Source organism: Salvelinus alpinus, chromosome 6 (assembly GCF_045679555.1).
Source record: "Salvelinus alpinus chromosome 6, SLU_Salpinus.1, whole genome shotgun sequence".
NCBI lineage: Eukaryota > Metazoa > Chordata > Actinopteri > Salmoniformes > Salmonidae > Salvelinus > Salvelinus alpinus.
Genome location: NC_092091.1, coordinates 40,129,277 through 40,150,089, shown reverse-complemented (window position 1 = coordinate 40,150,089; position 20,813 = coordinate 40,129,277). Strand labels below are relative to the sequence as shown.

General features: G+C 42.7%; 1 protein-coding gene across 1 annotated transcript in view; it reads left to right on the top strand.

Annotated features, from left to right (window-relative positions):
* Positions 1-20,813, top strand: part of LOC139578682 (insulin-like growth factor-binding protein 3) — a 53,599-nt gene that overhangs the window by 23,381 nt on the left and 9,405 nt on the right. Inside the window, exons 2-3 of the mRNA XM_071406615.1 lie at positions 523-797; positions 1,855-1,974. Of these exons, the coding sequence (XP_071262716.1) occupies positions 523-797; positions 1,855-1,974 (395 nt within the window). The remainder of the gene's footprint in view (positions 1-522; positions 798-1,854; positions 1,975-20,813) is intronic.

Below are 20,813 nucleotides of genomic sequence, written 5' to 3'. Positions count from 1 at the left end.
CGCAGCCGAGGTGGCAGGTAACCTAGTGGTTAGAGCGTTGAACTAATAACCGAAAGGTTGCAAGTTCAAACCCCTGAGCTGACAAGGTAAAAATCTGTTGTTCTACTCCTGAAAAAGGCAGTTACCCCACTGTTCCTAGGCCATCATTGAAAATAAGAATTTGTTCTTAACTGACTTGCCTAGTTAAATAAAGGTGAAATAAAAAAAAATATATGAAATAACCAACTTTCTAAAACTATAGTTTATTAACAAGAAATGTGTGGAGTGGTTGAAAAACTAATTTTAATGATTCCAACCTAAGTGTATGTAAACTTCCGACTTCAACTGTATATGTGAAAACTCTGATAGCATCGGAAATCACCATAATCTCAGTAAAACTTTTCCTCAGGCTAATATAATGGTGTTCCGTCTCCTTACCAGTACAAAGGTCATACTCTATGACAATCTAACAACACACCTTATCCCTCAAGCTTTTTGGACTTAATTTTGAAACTATGACATAATTTCCTGTTGTTTTGACAGAGAACGCAGGCAGGGAGCAGGTGGTGGCGGGGGAAGAGTGGCGTACCAATGTCACCGTGATGACAACCATGGCGGTGGGTGTGGTTGTTGTTGAAGGCGGAGGCGGCAAACATCGAATGACGATAGATGCCAAACCGCCGCTGCACACCAAGCTGGATGTGATCAAGAAGGAGCAGAATAAGAAGAGCCAGAGCTACAAGATGGAGTCAGGATCTGAGGGAGTCAAAGCCAACATTCCCAGGTTTTCTCTGGAGGACAAGAGGGAGACCGAATATGTATGTAATGACTCTGTCTAGCACCATGGATATAGATATTTAACTAATACCTACCACCCCTATTTCTCACATACCGTACAGAGACCCACCTGTTTATTGACACAAACAGATCAACCCCTCCCCTCATCTGTTTACTGACACACACTCATGTGCGTACTGTGTTCGTACTGCGTTAGTACAGTGTTAGTACTGCATTAGTACAGTGTTAGTACTGTGTTAGTACTGTGTTGCTACAGTGTTAGCACAGTGTTAATACAGTTTTATAGAGGTGTTATGTGCTTTTAGTACAGTGTTAGTACAGCTTTATAGAGGCGTTATGTGCTGTTAGTACAGTGTTATTACAGTGTTAGTACAGTGTTAGTACAGCTTTATAGAGGTGTTATGTGCTGTTAGTACTGTGTTATTACAGTGTTAGTACGGTGTTAGTACAGTGTTAGTACAGTGTTATTACAGCGTTAGTACGGTGTTAGTATGGTGTTAGTATGGTGTTAGTACGGCGTTAGTACGGCGTTAGTACAGTGTTAGTACAGTGTTAGTACAGTGTTATTACAGTGTTAGTACAGTGTTAGTACAGTGTTAGTACAGTGTTAGTACGGTGTTAGTACGGTGTTAGTACAGTGTTAGTACGGCGTTAGTACGGCGTTAGTACAGTGTTAGTACAGTGTTAGTACAGTGTTAGTACAGTGTTATTACAGTGTTAGTACAGTGTTAGTACAGTGTTAGTACGGTGTTAGTACGGTGTTAGTACGGCGTTAGTACAGCGTTAGTACAGCGTTAGTACAGCGTTAGTACAGTGTTAGTACAGTGTTAGTACGGTGTTAGTACGGTGTTAGTACGGTGTTATTACGGTGTTAGTACGGCGTTAGTACGGCGTTAGTACGGCGTTAGTATGGCGTTAGTACAGTGTTAGTACAGTGTTAGTACAGTGTTATTACAGTGTTAGTACAGTGTTAGTACAGTGTTAGTACAGTGTTAGTACGGTGTTAGTACGGCGTTAGTACGGCGTTAGTACGGTGTTAGTACAGTTCTATTGAGGTGTTGTGTGCTGTGTATGCAGGGCCCATGCAGGAGAGAGATGGAGAGCATTCTGAACAGTCTGAAAATCACCAATGTGCTCATCCCCAGAGGCGTCCGCATCCCCAACTGTGACAAAAAAGGCTTCTACAAGAAAAAACAAGTGAGTCTCGCTCTGCTTTAGGTAGTACACACACACACACACACACACACACACACACACACACACACACACACACACACACACACACACACACACACACACACACACACACACACACACACACACACACACACACACACACACACACACACACACACACACACACACACACTATACAGGCTTCAAAAAGAAACCTCACCCAGGCCCCCCAATGTATTCTTTGACAGTACCTTGACAGAAACAGAAACATCAATAGCATTATCAACATAAACGATAACCAGGTATTACAGCGACAACTGCACTCTGCTGACTCACTACACTCTAACCTATTCTGGGTTTAAAAACATCTTATTATTTGGTAACCAAGCACTGAGTAAATATTGGCCAGAACACACGCTTAGTTATTTTGACCCAGCCAGTTGGGTTGAGTGAATAACCCAACAAATTGGGATGACCCAAACATGGGTGATTTAACCATCAGTTAATGTTTTTTTGTTTTTTTACTGTAATGCTGGGTTGCCTTAGCAGCGGAGTTATACACATTTGATCTTAATATGTGATGACTATACAGCAGAACAGCTTAACAGGAATGACATTTACGCTCATGGGTGGCTAAAAATAACTATCTGAAGGCCACGCCCCAACTAAACTACGCCTCCAGTCTTTTGATCTGACCCATTGGGTCATATCTCAATAACCCAGCACCAATAACCCAAAGGTTTTTAAAGAAAACAACCCAACAGCTAATGACCCAACGCCTGCAACCCAGCAGTTGGGTCAACCAAACAACCCAGCATTTTTTTAGAGTGTAGGAACAGCAAATTCATTTGTTAAAGAACATTTTCAAAAATGTCAACTTGATATCTATCGTCTTCAGCACCACCCCAACATCAACATCATTTGTGAAAATGGCGCTATTCTATGTTTCGTAGTAAAAAGATACAGGAAGATTTGTTTCCAATGACATCATCGGTATGCATCGTGATTTTAATTAATTATGAGTAGGCGTTGCCTACTAATTGTCTACTAATTGTTTGATGATGTCATTGGGAACACTTATCTTCCTCCATCTTTTTTTACTACAAAACATAGAAACCATTTCTCGCATACAGTATGTTGATGTTGGGGTGGTGCTGAGATGAGGAATATTAGGTAGAACATTCTAGAAATGCCCCTTTAAGTGAGTGTGTGTTTGAGAGAGAGGATGTGAGTGTGGTCTGAGCCTGTGTGTGACACTAGATGTGGTGGAGGAGAAGTGTGGCTGGCATGCATCTGGTGGAGAGCGAAGAAAGCAAGTATTTTGGTGAGGGCGATGGGAGGTCTCACTAGAGAAAACACAGAGACTACCACTGGTGTTGTTCTTAAAGTCTGTGGCGGGACAGACGTCGGCCACCCATGGTCTATACACCGACGGAGAATAGAGTGAGTAGAAAATACATCCGATATTTGCAGAATGCTGGGTCTGTGTTGGGCATACAATATGCTTCATATCAAATGTAAATACATTACATTTAATGACAATACATATTATTACATAATGTATTATCCATACGGAGAGGATATGATGAAACAGCCTACTGGACGGAGGGAGGGGGGTGGTCCACACACACACACACTCACACACACACACACACACACACACACACACACACACACACACACACACACACACACACACACACACACACACACACACACACACACACACACACACACACACACACACACACCATCCATCCCAGTAAATACCCCTATCATCCCACTTCCCAGGGGCAGAAGGTCTGAGAAATGGTCTCTGTCGATTCTGAGAAATGGAATGAGTCATATTATAACCCCCTTTAACATCACCGTGGCTCAGAGACCATTGGAACCCACCACACGCGCACGCACATAGAGTCATGGCCAAAAGTTTTGAGAATTACACAAATATTATACACAAATATAAATTTTCACAAAGTCTGCTGCCTCAGTGTCTTTAGATATTTTTGTCAGATGTTACTATGGAATACTGAAGTATAATTGCAAGCATTTCATGAGTGTCAAAGGCTTTTATTGAAAATTACATGAAGTTGATGCAAAGAGTCAATATTTGTAGTGTTGACACTTCTTTTTCAAGACCTCTGCAATCCGCCCTGGCATGCTGTCAATTAACTTCTGGGCCACATCCTGACTGATGGCAGCCCATTCTTGCATAATCAATGCTTGGAGTTTGTCAGAATATGTGGATTTTTGTTTGTCCACCAGCGTCTTGAGGATTCACCACAAGTTCTCAATGGGATTAAGGTCTGGGGAGTTTCCTGGCCATGGACCCAAAATATCGATGTTTTGTTCCCCGAGCCAGTTAGTTTTCACTTTTGCCTTATGGCAAGGTGCTCCATCATGCTGTAAAATGCATTGTTCATCACCAAACTGTTCCAGGATGGTTGGGAGAAGTTGCTCTCGGAGGATGTGTTGGTACCATTCTTTATTCATGGCTGTGTTCTTAGGCAAAATTGTGAGTGAGCCCACTCCCTTGGCTGAGAAGCAACCCCACACATGAATGGTCTCAGGATGCTTTACTGTTGGCATGACACAGGACTGATGGTAGCGCTCAGCTTGTCTTCTCCGGACAAGCTTTTTTCCGGATGCCCCAAACAATCGGAAAGGGGATTCATCAGCAGTCCTCAGAAGTCCGATCCCTGTACCTTTTGCAGAATATCAGTCTGTCCCTGATGTTTTTCCTGGAGGAAATTGTCTTCTTTGCTGCCCTTCTTGACACCAGGCCATCCTCCAAGCCTCACTGTGCGTGCAGATGCACTCACACCTGCCTGCTGCCATTCCTGAGCAAGCTCTGTACTGGTGGTGCCCCGATGCCGCAGCTTAATCAACTTTAGGAGATGGTCCTGGCGCTTGCTGGACTTTCTTGGGCGCCCAGAAGCCTTCTTCACAACAATTGAACCCCTCCCATTGAAGTTCTTGTTGATCCGATAAATGGTTGATTTAGGGGCAATCTTACTGGCAGCAATATCCTTGCCTGTGAAGCCCTTTTTGTGCAAAGCAATGATGACGGCATGTGTTTCCTTGCAGGTAACCATGGTTGATAGAGGAAGAACAATGATTCCAAGCACCACCTTCCTTTTGAAGCTTCCAGTCTGTTATTCGAACACAATCAGCATGACATAGTGATCTCCAGCCTTGTCCTCGTCAACACTCACACCTGCGTTAACGAGAGAATCACTGACATGATGTCAGCTGGTCCTTTTGTGGCAGGGCTGAAATGCAGTGGAAATGTTTTTGGGGGATTCAGTTCATTTGCATGGCAAAGAGGGACTTTGCAATTAATTGCAATTCATCTGATCACTCTTCATAACATTCTGGAGTATATGCAAATTGCCATCATACAAACTGAGGCAGCAGACTTTGTGAAAATTAATATTTGGGTCATTCTCAAACTTTTGGCCACGACTGTACACATGCGCGCACATATATACATGTTCAGGGATATAGACAAACACACACACACACACACACACACATACTGTACATGCAGTGACATGTATAACAGTTGGATATGTGAATTGATTTCGATGCTCAGTATAAGTCTGGTTTGGTTGGAGAAAGTGTGATTAGATTGGGGCTGTAGCCACTATGGCAGTAATCTACTAATCAGGGCTCCGTTATGATTTTTTTTTCAAGGAGCTCGCGTTCCTAAATTGAAAAAGTAAGGAGCACACAAAGAAATTTAGGAGCACAATGAAAGTATTTGAGGAAGACTGCTCAATATACTAAATATTTGAGTCACTTAGGAGACCAAAATGTTTAGCTGCCCCTTTAATGGGCGGGCCGTTACCATTGTAACGGTGGGACTCGCATGTCTGTCTGTTAGTGATGGGAAGTTTGACTCTTTTTACTGACTCGTTCAGTTTTTGACTTGTTTAGCCAAAAGAACAAACCTTTCGACTCATTTCGTTCATTTGAGTTAGTAATGCCCAGAGCACGCAGGACTCCCTATCAGCGAACGATGATCTGAAAACTCTAAAGAGTCATGATTCTACAAGCCTCTCGTTCACGTTGTTCGTTATAGGGGGCTTATTGGAGCTGTCATTTGTGACTGAGACAAGTGTAAAAGTGTGCTTTAAACAATGTAGGCCACATTTGTTGATTGCTAGGCATAGAAATACGATTATTTCTTGATATATTTGAAAGGAGGTCTAGTTGTGGCCGCAACTGGACTATATTGTGAACGACTGTTGGAGGAATGCATCGCTTGACTGCCATGAGGGTGATAAGCAAAATATAGTTCGCTAACTTCAGCCCCCCAAATGATTCATTCTTAAGTTTGAGTTTATTGAGCAGAGGCTGTGTACAAAGCTGTGTCCATCTTAACATTCAATAATCAATGAATTGCATTCTTTCTTGCACCATGAGATCAATTATCAGTTCTAAACATGTATTTTTCTTCTGTATGCTGCCTGCAGCATGATCTATTTTCCTGCGGGCATATATGACAGACAGTCGGAGCACGTCTCTGGAGCTGCTGAGCCAGAGGAGCATGTATCGATCCTGCTGTACAACAACAACAAAAAACGAGTCACTTAGAAAAACGAATCATGACATTCTAGTCAGTAAAAATAGTCATTAAAAATAACAAATCGTTCGCAAACTTCACATCACTACTGACTGTGAGAGATGAGATTCTCCAGTGTCTCTCTTCATTAGCAGTTGAGCAAGCTCAAACTAACATTGAAAAACCACCTTGCGTGTTAACAAAACAATGTAAATAGTCAAGAGGACAAATTCACACTTGAGTAGACTTTCGGGTAAATTTGACCAACTTCTATGCCTGTGCGCTTCTAAAAATGAATCTTTCAGAACTTCACTCACAGTGCGCAAAGCCCCCCAGGAACTGTTGCTGCTTGAGGTGGGATAGCTATATTGGATTCGTAGTTCTTTGTGTGATTAGCTAACACCAATGAAACAAAATGGCAGAAATACTTTGAAAATAGCTAATAGCAATTGTTTTTGCTATAAATCACAACTCGCACATGTGCTCAAACTTTACTTTCTCAGTTCAAACACATCTATTTTAGGTGCATAAGCGTGTAAAATAGTCTCACTATAGAGCCCTGCTAAGAGTACTATGTGGCCTGGTCTCTCTCTGTCTCTCATGGTCTCTCTGTAGCTACTATGGCCATGTCTTTCTCTGTCTCTCATTGTCTCTCTGCAGCTTCTATAGCCTGGCCTCTCTGTCTGTTAACCTTTGTCCTACTAAGATGTTCTCTTAGAAACATGTGTCCCTCAGATGACTGGGTGGGAGTTTATATGAATCTGTAAATGTTAAGTCATGCTCCAGCTCCTGCCCCCCTCAGTGTGGATAGATAGAGGGGAGTAGGGGGCAGGGGAGTAGGGGGTAGTGCTAGAGGCACGGGCGAGCCGGCAGGGGTGTTGTGGTATACCAATCGAGGGGAATGTGCGGTCATGGTGTGTTCCAGACATTTAAGACCGGAAAACATAGTGAAGAGGAGACCGTGTGAACAGTCTAGACCTAGAGTGACAATACTGAGAGAAGGAGAAAGGAGGGGGGGTTTAGAAAGAATGGGAAGAGAGGAATGGAAAGAAGGAAGGAGGGAGGGAGTAGAGTCATGGTGCAGTGGGCAGCTGGGAGGAGGTGCTCTTATTCTCCATGGACTTTACAGTGTCCCAGAACTTTGAGTTTGTGCTACAGGATGCACATTTCTGTTTGAAAAAGCTAGCCTTAGCTTTCCTAACTGCCTGTGTATATTGGTTCCTAACTTCCCTGAAAATCTGCATATCACGGGGGCTGTTCGATGCTAATGCAGAACGCCACAGGATGTTTTTGTGCTGGTCAAGGGCAGTCAGGTCTGGAGAAAACCAAGGGCTATATCTATTCCTGGTTAAAAAAAATTTGAATGGGGCATGCTTATTTAAGACGGTGAGGAAGGCACTTTTAAAGAATAACCAGGCATCCTCTACTGACGGGATGAGGTCAATATTCTTCCAGGATACCCGGGCCAGGTCGATTAGAAAGGCCTGCTCACTGAAGTGTTTTAGGGAGCGTTTGACAGCGTTGGTCGTTTGACCGCAGACCCATTACGGATGCAGGCAATGAGGCAGTGATCGCTGAGATCTTGGTTGAAAACAGCAGAGGTGTATTTAGAGGGCAAGTTGGTCAGGATGATATCTATGAGGGTGCCCGTATTTACGGATTTGTGGTTGTACCTGGTGGGTTCATTAATAATTTGTGTGTGATTGAGGGCATCAAGCTTAGATTGTAGGATGGCCAGGGTGTTAAGCATGTCACTGTTTACCTGGCGGTCACCTAGCAGCACGAGCTCTGAGGATAGATGGGGGGCAATCAATTCACATATGGTGTCCAGGGCACAGCTGGGGGCAGAGGGGGGTCTATAGAAAGCGGCAACAGTGAGAGACTTGTTTCTGGAAAGATCGATTTTTAAAAGTAGTATAAGGTCTCACAGTTGACAATGCATGTCAGAGCAAAAACCAATCCATGAGTTCGAAGGAACTGTATGTAGAGCTCAGAGATAAGATTGTATCGAAGTACAGATCTGGGGAAGGCTACCAAAACATTTCTGCAGCATTAAAGATCCCCAAGAACACATTGGCCTCCATCATTCTTAAATGGAAGAAGTTTGGAACCAGACTCTTCCTAGACTCTTCCTAGAGCTGCCCGCCGGACCAAACTGAGCCATCGTGAGGAAGGGCCTTGATTAGGTTACAAAGAACCTGATGGTCACTCTGACAGACCTCCAGAGTTCCTCTGTGAAGATGGGAGAACCTTACAGAATGACAACCAGCTCTGCAGCACTCCACCAACCAGGCCTTTATTGTAGAATGGCCAGACGGATGCCACTCCTCAGTAAAAGGCACATGACAGCCCGCTTGGAGTTTGCCAAAAGGCACCTAAAGACTCTCCGACCACGAGAAACAAGATTCTCTGGTCTGATGAAAGATTGAACACTTTGGCCTGAATGCCAAGCATCACATCTTGAAGAAACCTGGCACCATCCCTACGGTGAAGCATGGAGTCATGCTGTGGGGATCTTTTTCATGGACTGGGAGACTAGGCAGGATCGAGGGAAATATGAATGGAGTAATGTACAGAGAGATCCTTGATGATAACCTGCTCCAGAATGCTCAGTACCTCAGACTGGGGTGAAGGTTCACCTTCCAACAGGAAAACAACCCTAAGCACACAGCCAAGACAACGCAAAACTGGCTTCGGGACAAGTCTCTGAATGTCCTTGAGTGGCCCATCCAGACCCCGAACTTGAACCCGATCTAACATCTCTGGAGAGACCTGAAAATAGCTGTGCAGCGATGCTCCCCTTCCAACCTGACAGCACTTGAGAGGATCTGCAGAGAAGAATGGGTGAAATTCCCCAAATACAGGTGTGCCAAGCTTGTAGCGTCATACGCAGGAACACTCAAGTCTGTAATCGCTGCCAAAGGTGCTTCAACAAAGTACTGAATAAAGGGTCTGAATACTTATGTAAATGTGATATTTCAGTTTTTTTTTTGTAATAAACTTGCAAAAAAACTGTTTTTTCTTTGTCATTATGGGGTATTGTGTGTAAATGGATGAGGGAAAAACCCAATTTAATCAATTTTAGAATACGGCTGTAACATAACAAAATGTGGAAAAGTCTAGTTGTCTGAATACTTTCCAAATGCACAGTATGTGATGAAGTGAAAATCTGAGGCCCACACCCAACCCTAACCCGCTAATACAGAAAATGTGCAGTAGGGTACAGTCAAAGACGGCGGACATTTTTTTTTGACAGGGGGTGCAGGATTTATTTTGCCTGATTTAGTTTCTGCTTTTAATTTTCAACATTTTTGTAGGCTATTTGTTAGTCAACTTGTCTATAATTAGATACGTGCCGCTTCTCTTCTGTCATTATATGTTGCCCCAGAAGACTAAATAAACCCTTGCTCACCAGATGAATAGAATGAATGTTTCAATGTAGTTGACATCAGTAAAGTTTCTCTGTTATCTTCTTTCGCAGAGCAGATGTTTGGGACTGGGGAGAAAATGCAATAACATTTAAAAAAGTCAAAGATTTTCTCTGAAAAATGTCCAAGAGTTGTAAGGAAATAGAAAGCTGTGAAAACGACCCAACATGTTTCTGATAAGATTGCAGTTTGGCTTGGATGCTTATTTTAAGTGGTTGAAATACAATCAGCGTTTATGATGCTGATAAGATAGCACCTCTGCAGACGATATCTAACTGAGCGTTCGCATTCTCTCAAGATGCTGAAAGAAATATATCATATCTTGTCACGCCCTGACCGTAGAGAGCGTTTTATGTCTCTATTTTGGTTTAGTCAGGGTGTGATTTGGATGGGCATTCTATGTTCTATGTTCTATGATTTTGTATTTCTATGTGTTGGGCCGGGTGTGGTTCTCAATCAGGGACAGCTGTCTATCGTTGTCTCTGATTGAGAACCATACTTAGGTAGTCTTTTTTCCCACCTGTATTTGTGGGTAGTTGTCCATGTTTAGTTGCCTGTGAGCACTACGTTGGCTTCACGTTTTGTTTGTTAGTTTGTTAGTTTGTTAAGTGTTCTTCGTTGAATTAAAAGATGTAATCCAATCGCGCTGCACCTTGGTCCACTCCTTTAAACGGCCGTGACATATCTTTCCACTTCTGTTCTCTAGTCAACATTTTGCTAACATTTGGCGTATCATTTTACTGCAAGAAATGCTTAATTCTGTAGGAGTTAATATTATGTCTATGTGAGAGGTTATAGACCTACAGTCAGATTTCAGTTTCCATTTAACCCATCTGAACAGAAGGCTACAGTTCCCTTGAACGTCCCGATTTGAAGTCCAAGTCTTGTGACTGTCGAATTTGTATAGCGCCTGACATTCATCACACATAACATAGCCGACACTGCCATCATCCTCTTTTACCACTTCACCAAATCTTTCCTGAACATTACATTTTCTGGAATTACTTTTCTCCCTTCGCTTTATTTGCAACTCTCCGTTTCGCAGCTTTTCTCTTATTGATTGTTATCCTTTTTGCCTACGTGGATGACGCTAACATTTTCTGCCTGTTCACAAAAGCATTTGGCGATTGGTGTGTAGGCTATTTGGCGCGTGTACAGTTAGGCCCTTAAGCTTACACACTAATGCCAGATAGCCTAAAATACCTCAATGTAGTCTATAGATATAAATTGCACAAGAATGATACACTATATATACAAAAGTATGTGGACACCCCATCAAATTAGTGGATTCGGCTATTTCAGTCACACCCTTTGGTGACAGGTGTATAAAATCGAGCACACAGCCATGCAATCTTCATAGACAAACAATGGCAGTAGAATGTCCTTACTGACGATGTCAATGACTTTCAAAGTGGCACCTGTCGTAGGATGCCACCTTTCCAACAAGTCAGTTTGTAAAATTTCTGCCCTGCTAGAGCTGCCCCGGTCAACTGTACAGTACATTATTGACCTGGATCTCCCTGCCTCTCCATGTTAGAACCTCACAATCCATACACATATTCAAGTCCACACTAAAGACACACCTCTTTACGCAGGCTTACCCAGATTCGCTGTTGTCTTAGCTTATCCTCTGTGCAGTTCTCTTCCTTGGTTAGTCTGTCATCATGTTTAGTGGTCTCCATTGTTAGTCTGTCATCATGTTTTTTGGTCTCCATGGTTATTCTGTCATCATGTTTAGGGGTCTCCATGGTTAGCCTGTCATCGTGTTTTGTGGTCTCCATGGTTAACCTGTCATCATGTGTAGTGGTCTCCATGGTTAGCCTGTCGTCATGTGTAGTGGTCTCTTTGGTTAGTCTGTACTTATGTTTAGTGTACTTTTGTATAGTTACTTATTTTGATGTGTGATTGTATTGCTTTTCATCCTACTGATTATCTTCTGTATGTAAGGTGACATGAAAAGCGCTTAAATAAAATCTATTATTATTATTACAATTAAGAGAGAGAGAGAGAGAGCTGCTGCCCTTTGGCCATGCATTCTGATGCACAGGGAATCATTCAACAGGTGGGGTAGGAAAGGACCAGGAGAAAAAAAAATTGCGATAGAGAGAGATACATAGCAAAAGGATATCGACAGATTGCAAAATATGTGAGAGAAACAGGTAATGATTTCGTTTGACAGCATTTCACGAATGTGTTATAACAGGTCCCAACTGCATTATTAAAGATTAACGAAATATATCCATAGCATATCTATAGCACATTAATGTCATGCAATACAAGTACTCATGTTATAATTAATGGATGCATCATTACAATGACAGCGGTGTCATCATTATGACTGTTCTCAAAAGTGTGCTTCTGTCATACCAGTGTTAGTGAATATGGCAACAAAAAAAAAACACGTTTAGAAAATGATACTGAAATATACAGTGCATTCGGAAAGTATTCAGACCCCTTGACTTTTAAACATGTTTTTACGTTACAGCCTTATTCTAAAATTGATGTAATTGGGGGGGTTTTCTTCATCAATCTACACACAATACCCCATAATGACAAAATGTTTTTTAGAAATGTTAGCAAATTTATATCAACAATCACAATGACAAAGGGTCTGAATACTTTCCGAATGCACTGTAGCATACTAGCCCCATTTCCCCCATTGCCTGAAATAAGCCTGTGACTTACTTTCTCCTTCTCACTGAGGTCAATGGTGCATGAAGATCTCCACAGGGTTGAATTCTCAGGGTAAATGTTACCTAACAAATTGTGTAGTTGAGGGTCATATCCTAATTCTTTAGGAAATCATTAACAGCACTCCTCTACATACCAATTAGGGGTAAATTGGTCATACTGGTCTATAACGCACACATGAAGGGTCTATGTATGAATTATATGCAGTCAACGTGAAGTCTAATGTATTTTCCCATTCATAAAGCATTTATAGCTAAGTACTTTATGGTAATTAACTGTGCAGTTTGCCATGTGATCTACAGTACATTGTATTTACATTGGCACGTTAGAAACCTTTTAAAACACAACAAAATAACAGACAGAAACCAGTTGCTTTCATTTTGACTGCAGAGAAGGGGTGAGAGGTTAGTCTGACATCACTTCTGGGTGACAGCCAAGTGTTCTTCTGGCTTCTTATTAGCTATTTGTGTTATTTTACATGTGCAAATGTCAGTCAATGTCAGTCATGAATTAGTGAACTAAAAGGTTAACTAAATGTTTAATTTGTTTTTTGACGATTTTTGTTGACCCTAGAGGTCACCAGGAAGTGACATTTGAGAGACCTCTCACCTCGCGTATTCTCTTCCAGTGTAGCCAAAATGTAAAGGTCCATGCTATCCGGGATCTTTGGGATGACCCTACAACATTTAAATCTGAAAAGTATACTGAACAAAAATATAAACACAACATGTAACATGTTGGTCTCATGTTTCATGACCTGAAATAAAATATCTCTGAAGTTCTCCATATACACAAAAAGCTTATTTCTCTTACATTTTGTGCACAAATTTGTTTACATCCCTGTTAGTGAGCATTTCTCCTTTGCCAAGATAATTCATCCACCTGACAGGTGTGGCATATCAAGAATGTCCACCACAGCAGTTGCCAGCAAATGTAATATTTATTTCTGTACCATAAACCGTCTTCAACAAAATTTTAGAGAATTTGTCAATATGTCCAACCGGCCTCACAACCGCAGACTACACGTAACCACGCCATACCAGGACCTCCACATCCGGCTTCTTCCCCTGCAGGATCGTCTGAGACCAGCCACCCGGACAGCTGGCACTAAGACTGCACTCAACAAGCTGTATAAGGCCATAAGCAAACATGAAAAGACTGGGGACATTAATATAGGAAAACTTTAAAACGTTTTACCTCATTTCTACCAGCATGTCACATGTAAATACAGAAGAAAAAAAACTATTGCAGATGTTAAGCTACAGGACTGTTTTGCTAGCACATACTGGATTATGTTCAGGGAATTATCTGATGGCATTGAGGAGTATACCACATCAGTCACCGGCTTCATCAATATGTGCATCAATGACGTCGTCCCCACAGTGATTGTACGTACATACCCCAACCAGAAGGCATGGATTGCAGTCAACATCCACACTGAGCTAAAGGGTAGAGCTGCCGCTTTCAAGGAGCGGGATTCTAACCCGGACGCTTATAAGAAATCCTGCTATGCCCTCCGACGAACCATCAAACAGGCAAAGTGGACTAAAATTGAATCCTACTACACCGGCTCTAATACTCGTCAGATGTGGCAAGGCTTGCAAACTATTATGGACTACAAAGGGAAGCCCAGCCACGAGCTGCCCAGATGAGCTAAATGACTTCAATGCTCACTTCGAGGCAAACAACACTGAAGCATGCATGAGAGCACCAACTGTTCAGGACAACTGTGTGATCATGCTCGCCGTAGCCGATGTGAGTAAGACCTTTAAAAAGGTCAACATTCACAAGAACGCAGGGCCAGACGGATTACCAGGAAGTGTACTCCGAGCATGCACTGATCAACTGGCAAGTGTCTTCACTGACATTTTCAACCTGTCCCTGACCGATTCTTTAATACATACATGTTTCAAGCAGACCACCATAGTTCATGTGTCCAAGAACACCAAGGTAACCTGCCTAAATGACTACCGACCCACAGCACTTATGTATGTAGCCATGAAGTACTTTGAAAGGCTGGTCATGGCTCACATCAACACCCTCCTCCCAGAAACCCTAGACCCACTCCAATGTGCATACCGCCCCAACAGATCCACAGATAATGCAATCGCTATTGAACTCCACACTGCCCTTTCCCACCAGTACAAAAGGAACACCTATGTGAGAATGCTGTTCATTGACTACAGCTCAGCATTCAACACCATAGTGCTCTCAAAGTACATCACTTAGTTAAGGACACTGGGAAAAAAGACCTCTCTCTGCAACTGGATCCTGAAATTCCTGACGGGCCACCCCCAGGTGGTAAGGGTAGGCAACATCAAATCTGCCAAGCTGTTCCTCAACATGGTGCCTTTCAGGTGTACGTGCTTAGTTCCCTCTTGTACATCCTGTTCACCCACAACTCCGTGGCCAAGCACGACTCCAACACCATCATTAAGTTTGCAGATGACACAACGGTGGTAGGCCTGATCACTGACAACGATGAGACAGCCTATAGGGAGGAAGTCAGAGACCTGGCAGTGTAGTGTCAGGACAACAGCCTCTCCCTCAACGTGATTAAGACAAAGAAGATGATCGTGGACTACAGGAAAAGGAGGGCCGAACACACCCACATACTCATCAACGAGGCTATAGAGAAGCAGATCGAGAGCCTCAAGTCTCTTGGTGTCCAAATCACCAACAAACTATCATGTCCAAACACACCAAGACAGTCATGAAGAGGGCATGACAATGCCTCTTTTCCCTCAGGAGACTGAAAAGATTTGGCATGGGTCCTCAGATCCTCAAAAAGGTCTACAGCTGCATCATCGAGAGCATCCTGACTGGCTGCATATCCGCCTGGTATGGCAACTGCTCGGCATCCGACTGCAAGGCGCTACAGAGGGTAGTGTGTACGGCCCAGTACATCACCGGGGCCAAGCTTCCTGGCATCCTGGACCTCTATACAAGGCGGTGTCAGAGGAAGTCCCTAAAATATTTTCCAAAGCGCCAAGTCTAGCTCCAAAAGCCACCTTAAAAGCTTTTACCCCCAAGCCATAAGACTGCTGAACAGCTAATCAAATGGCTACCCTGACTATTTACATTGACTTTTTTTATGCTGCTGCTACTCACTGTTTATTATCTATGCATAGTCACTTTACATCAACCTGCATACACAGTACCAGCCAAAAGTTTGGACACACCTAATTATTCAAGGGTTTTTCTTTATTTTTACTGTTTGCTACATAATAGTAAAAGTAAAGCCATCAAAAGTTGCAAATAAAACTAACAGCACATATGGAATCATGTAGTAACCAAAAACCAGTAGCCACCCTTTGCCTTGAAGACAGCTTTGCACACTCTTGGCATTCTCTCAACCAGCTTCACCTGGAATTCTTTTCCAACAGTCTTGAAGGAGTTCCGACATATGCTGAGCACGTGTTGGCTGCTTTTCCTTCACTCTGCGGTCCAACTCATCCTAAACCATCTCAATTGGGTAGAGGTCGGGTGATTGTGGAGGCCAGGTCGTCTGATGCAGCACTCCATCACTCTCCTTCTTGGTCAAATAGCCCTTACACAGCCTGGAGGTGTTGGGTATTTGTCCTGTTGAAAAATAAATTATAGTCCCACTAAGCGCAAACCAGATGGGATGGCGTATCACTGCAGAATGCTGTGGTAGCCACGCTGGTTAAGTGTGCCTAGAATTTTAAATAAATCACAGACAGTGTCACCACCAAGTGTTTTTCTTTATTTTAACTATTTTCTACATTATAGAATAATGTGAAGACATCAAAAACAATGAAATAACACATATGGAATCATGTAGTAACTAAAAAAGTGTTAAAAAAATCTAAAGTAGCCACCCTTTGCCTTGATGACAGCTTTCCACACTTAGCATTCTCTCAACCAGCTTCAACTGGAATGCTTTTCCAACAGTCTTGAAGGAGTTCCCACATATGCTGAGCACTTGTTGTCTTATTTTCCTTCACTCTGCGGGCCAACTCATCCCAAACGATCTTCATTGGGTTGAGGTCGGGTGATTGTGGAGGCCAATTCAAATTTGGACTCTTCAGACCAAAGAACAGGTTTCCACCCGTCTATTGTCCATTGTTTCTTGGCTCAAGCAAGTATCTTCTTCTTATTGGTGTCCTTTAGAACTCTTTTCTTTGCAGCAATTCAACCATGAAGGTCTGATTCACACAGACTCCTCTGAACAGCGGATGTTGAGATTTGTCTGTTACTTGAACTCTGTGAAGCATTTATTTGGGCTGCAATTTCTAAGGTTGGTAATTCTAATGTACGTATCCTCTGCAGCAGAAGTAACTCTGGGTCTTCCTTTCCTGTGGCGGTCCTCATGAGAGCCAGTTTCATCATAGCGCTTGATGGTTTTTTGCGACTACACCTGAAGAAACTTTCAAAGTTCGTGACATTTTCTGGATTGACTGACCTTCATGTCTAAAAGTAATGATGGACTGTCGTTTCCCTTTGCTTTTTTGCCATAATATGGACTTGGTCTTTTACCAGATTGGGCTATCTTCTGTATACCAACCCTATCTTGTCACAACACAACTGATTGGCTCAAACGCATTAAGGAAAGAAATTCCACAAATTAACTTTTAACAATGCCACCTTTTAATTGAAATGCATTTCAGGTGACTACCTCATAAAGCTAATTGAGAGAATGCCAAGGGTGTGCAAAGCTATCATCAAGCCAAAGGTTGTGGTTACTACACTTTTTTGGTTACTACATGATTCCATGTGTGTTATTTCATTGTTTGATGTCTTCACTATTATTCTACAATGTAGAAAACAGTAAACATAAAAAAATCCCTGGAATGAGTAGCTGTGTCCAAACTTTTGACGGGTAATGTATATATTACCTCTATTACCTCTACTAATTTGTACCTCAGCACACTTGGTACCAGTACCCCATGTATACAGTGCCTTCGGAAAGTATTCAGACCCTTTGACTTTTTCCACATTTTGTTACGTTACAGCCTTATTCTAAAAAAAATGTTTTATAAATTATCCTCAGTAATCTACACACAATACCCCATAATGAAAAAGTGAAAACAGTGTTTTAGAAATTTGTATTTGAAAATAAAAAACAATTACCTAATTTACATAAGTATTCAGACCCTTTGCTATGAGACTTGAAATTGAGCTGAGGTGTATCCTGTTTCCATTTACAATCGTTGAGATGTTTTTACAACTTGACTTGAGTCCACCTGTGGTAAAATCATTTGATTGGACATGATTTGGAAAGGCACACACCTGTCAATATAAGGTCCCATAGTTGACAGTGCATGTCAAAGCAAAAACCAAGCCATGAGGTCAAAGGATTTGTCCATAGAGCTCCGAGACAGGATTGTGTCGAGGCACAGATCTGGGTAAGGATACCAAAAAATGTCTGCAGCATTGAAGGTCCCCAAGAACAAACTGGCCTCCATCATTCTTAAATGGAAGAACTTTGGACAGCATCATCCTGTGGGGATGTTTTTCAGCGGCAGGGACTGGGAGACTAGTGAGGAACGAGGGAAAGATGAACGGAGCGAAGTACAGAGAAATCCTTGATGAAAACCTGCTCCAGAGCGCTTAGAACCTCAGACTGGGGTGAAGTTTCACCTTCCAACTGGAAAACGACCACACAGGAGTGGCTTCGGGACAAGTCTCTGAATGTACTTGAGTGGCCCATCCAGAGCCCGGACTTGAACCTGATCGAACATCTCTGGAGAGACCTGAAAAGGTCTGACCAGTAACGCTCCCCATCCAACCTGATAGAGCTTGAGAGGATATGCTGAGAAGAATGGGAGAAACTCCCCAAATACAGGTGTGCCAAGCTTGTAGCTTCATACCCATGAAGACTCGATGCTGTAGTCGCTGCCAAAGGTGCTTCAACAAAGTACTGATTAAAGGGTCTGAATACTTATGTAAATGTAATATTTAATTGTATTATTTGTAATACATTTTTTTTTTTCTTCGAAAAAACTATTTTTTCTTTGTCATTATGGGGTATTGTGGGTAGATTGATGATGAAATAAATCCAATTGAATCAATTTTAGAATAAGGCTGTAACCTACCAAAATGTGGAAAAAGTCAAGGGGTCTGAAAACTTTCAGAAGGCACTTGTTATTGTTATTTTATTGTGTTACTTTTTAATATTTTTTACTTTAGTTTATTTAGTAAATCTTTTCTTAACTCTTATTTTTCTCAAAACTGCATTGTTGGTTAAGGGCTTGTAAGTAAGCATTTCACTGTAAGGTCTACACCGGTTGTATTCGTTACAAATAATTGGTTTATTTATTTGATTTATTTGATTTGACTTGATTTTGAAACTGAAGAATTTCTGCACAAAAACTTTCCCTGGAACTAAGGGGCCTAGCCCGAACCATGAAAAATAGCCCCAAACCATTATTCCTCCCACACCAAACTTTACAGTTGGCATTATGCATTGGGGCAGGTAGCGTTCTCCTGGACTGCTAGATGGTGAAGCGTGATTCATCACTCCAGAGAACACATTTTCACTGCTCCAGAGTCCAATGGCGGCGAGCTTTACACCACTCCAGCCGATCCTTGGCATTTTGCATGGTGATCTTCGGCTTCTGTGCAGTTGCTCGGCAATGGAAACCCATTTCATCAAGCTCCCAACAAACAGTTATTGTGCTGACGTTGCTTCCAGAGGGAGTTTGGAACTTGGTAGTGAGTGTTGCAACCAGATGTTGCAAATAGATGATTTTCTACGCGCTACGCGCTTCAGCACTCGGCAGTCCCGTTCTGTGAGCTTGTGTGGCCTACCACTTCGTGGCTGAGCCATTGTTGCTCCTAGAAATTTTCACTTCACAATAACAGCACTTACATTATGTGGACACCAGTCCATTGAGTGCTTTGTAGGTAAGCATGAACAATTTGAAGATGATCCTGTATTGAACTGGGAGCCAGTGGAGTTTGATGCGGGTAGGGGTGATGTGGTTCCAAGGTCTGGTGTGTGTGAATTGCGCAGCTGAATTTTGAATATGTTGAAGTCTGTCCAGTGTTTTTCCGGGGAGTCTGTAGAGAATGGCATTGCAGTAGTCCAGGCGTGATAAAACAAAGGCGTAAATGAGGGTTTCAGCAGTGGGGTCAGTGAGATAGGGTCTGAGTTGTGAGATGTTTTTGAGGTGGAAGAAAGCTGACTTGGTGACATTCCGGATGTGGGGTTCAAATGAAAGAGTGGGGTCAAATGTAACACCAAGGTTCCTGACTGCGGAGTTGGAGTGGATGGTGCAGTCGTCGACTGTCATGTTAAGGGAGTTGGGGCCCATGAGCATGATCTCTGTTTTGTTGTCTATTCATTTTAAAAAGTTATTGCTCAACCAAGTTTTCACTTCACGGAGACAGTCAACAACAGAGGGGGATGGCAGAGTGGAGTTGGGTTTTGTGTGGATCTAGATTTGTGTGTCATCTGCATAACAGGGACATTTGAGTCCAAATTGATGGAGGCTCTGACCGCTTACCCAAGGGGTAGCATGTAAATACTAAACAGTAATGGACCTAACACTGAGCCGTGTGTGACACCTGGGGCAGACCTGCAGTTGCCAAGGGAGACAAACGTATTTCTATCAGATAGATAGGAGTGGAACCAGACATGGGGTGATCCGGAAACTCCAAGAAGCCTCTCCATGCGGTCAATTAAAATCTGATGACGGTGTCAAATGCTGCAGACAGGTCCAGGAGGATGAGGATGGAGATGGTCCCAGCATCAGCAGCATAGAGAAGGTTGTTCACTGCCTTTACCAAGGCAGTTTCAGTGTCATGCATTGCCCCGAAGCCCAATTATGAGAGGCCATGTGTTGTTGGATTTTTGATGCTACCATTCGCTCAAGCACTTTGGCGAGGAAGGGGAGGTTTGAGATATGCTGGTAGCTGGTGAGGATCTCAGGGTCCAGGCCCTGTTTTTTCAGAATGGGAGTTATAGCCTCTGTTTTTAGAGTAGGAACAATGCCAGATGTGAGGGACGCATTCACAATCTTGACCACCAGGGGGCAGAGAACAGGGCGGCATGCCTTAACTAAGGCAGAGGGCATGGGGTCAAGGGAGCAGGTTGTGGTTTTGGATTGAGAAAATAATTTTGTAATGGTGGTTTCATTGACAAGGGAGAATGCCTTTTCACAGGTGGTGAGTCAGGTAATCCTGTCGGGGGGAGCAGATGAAGGGGC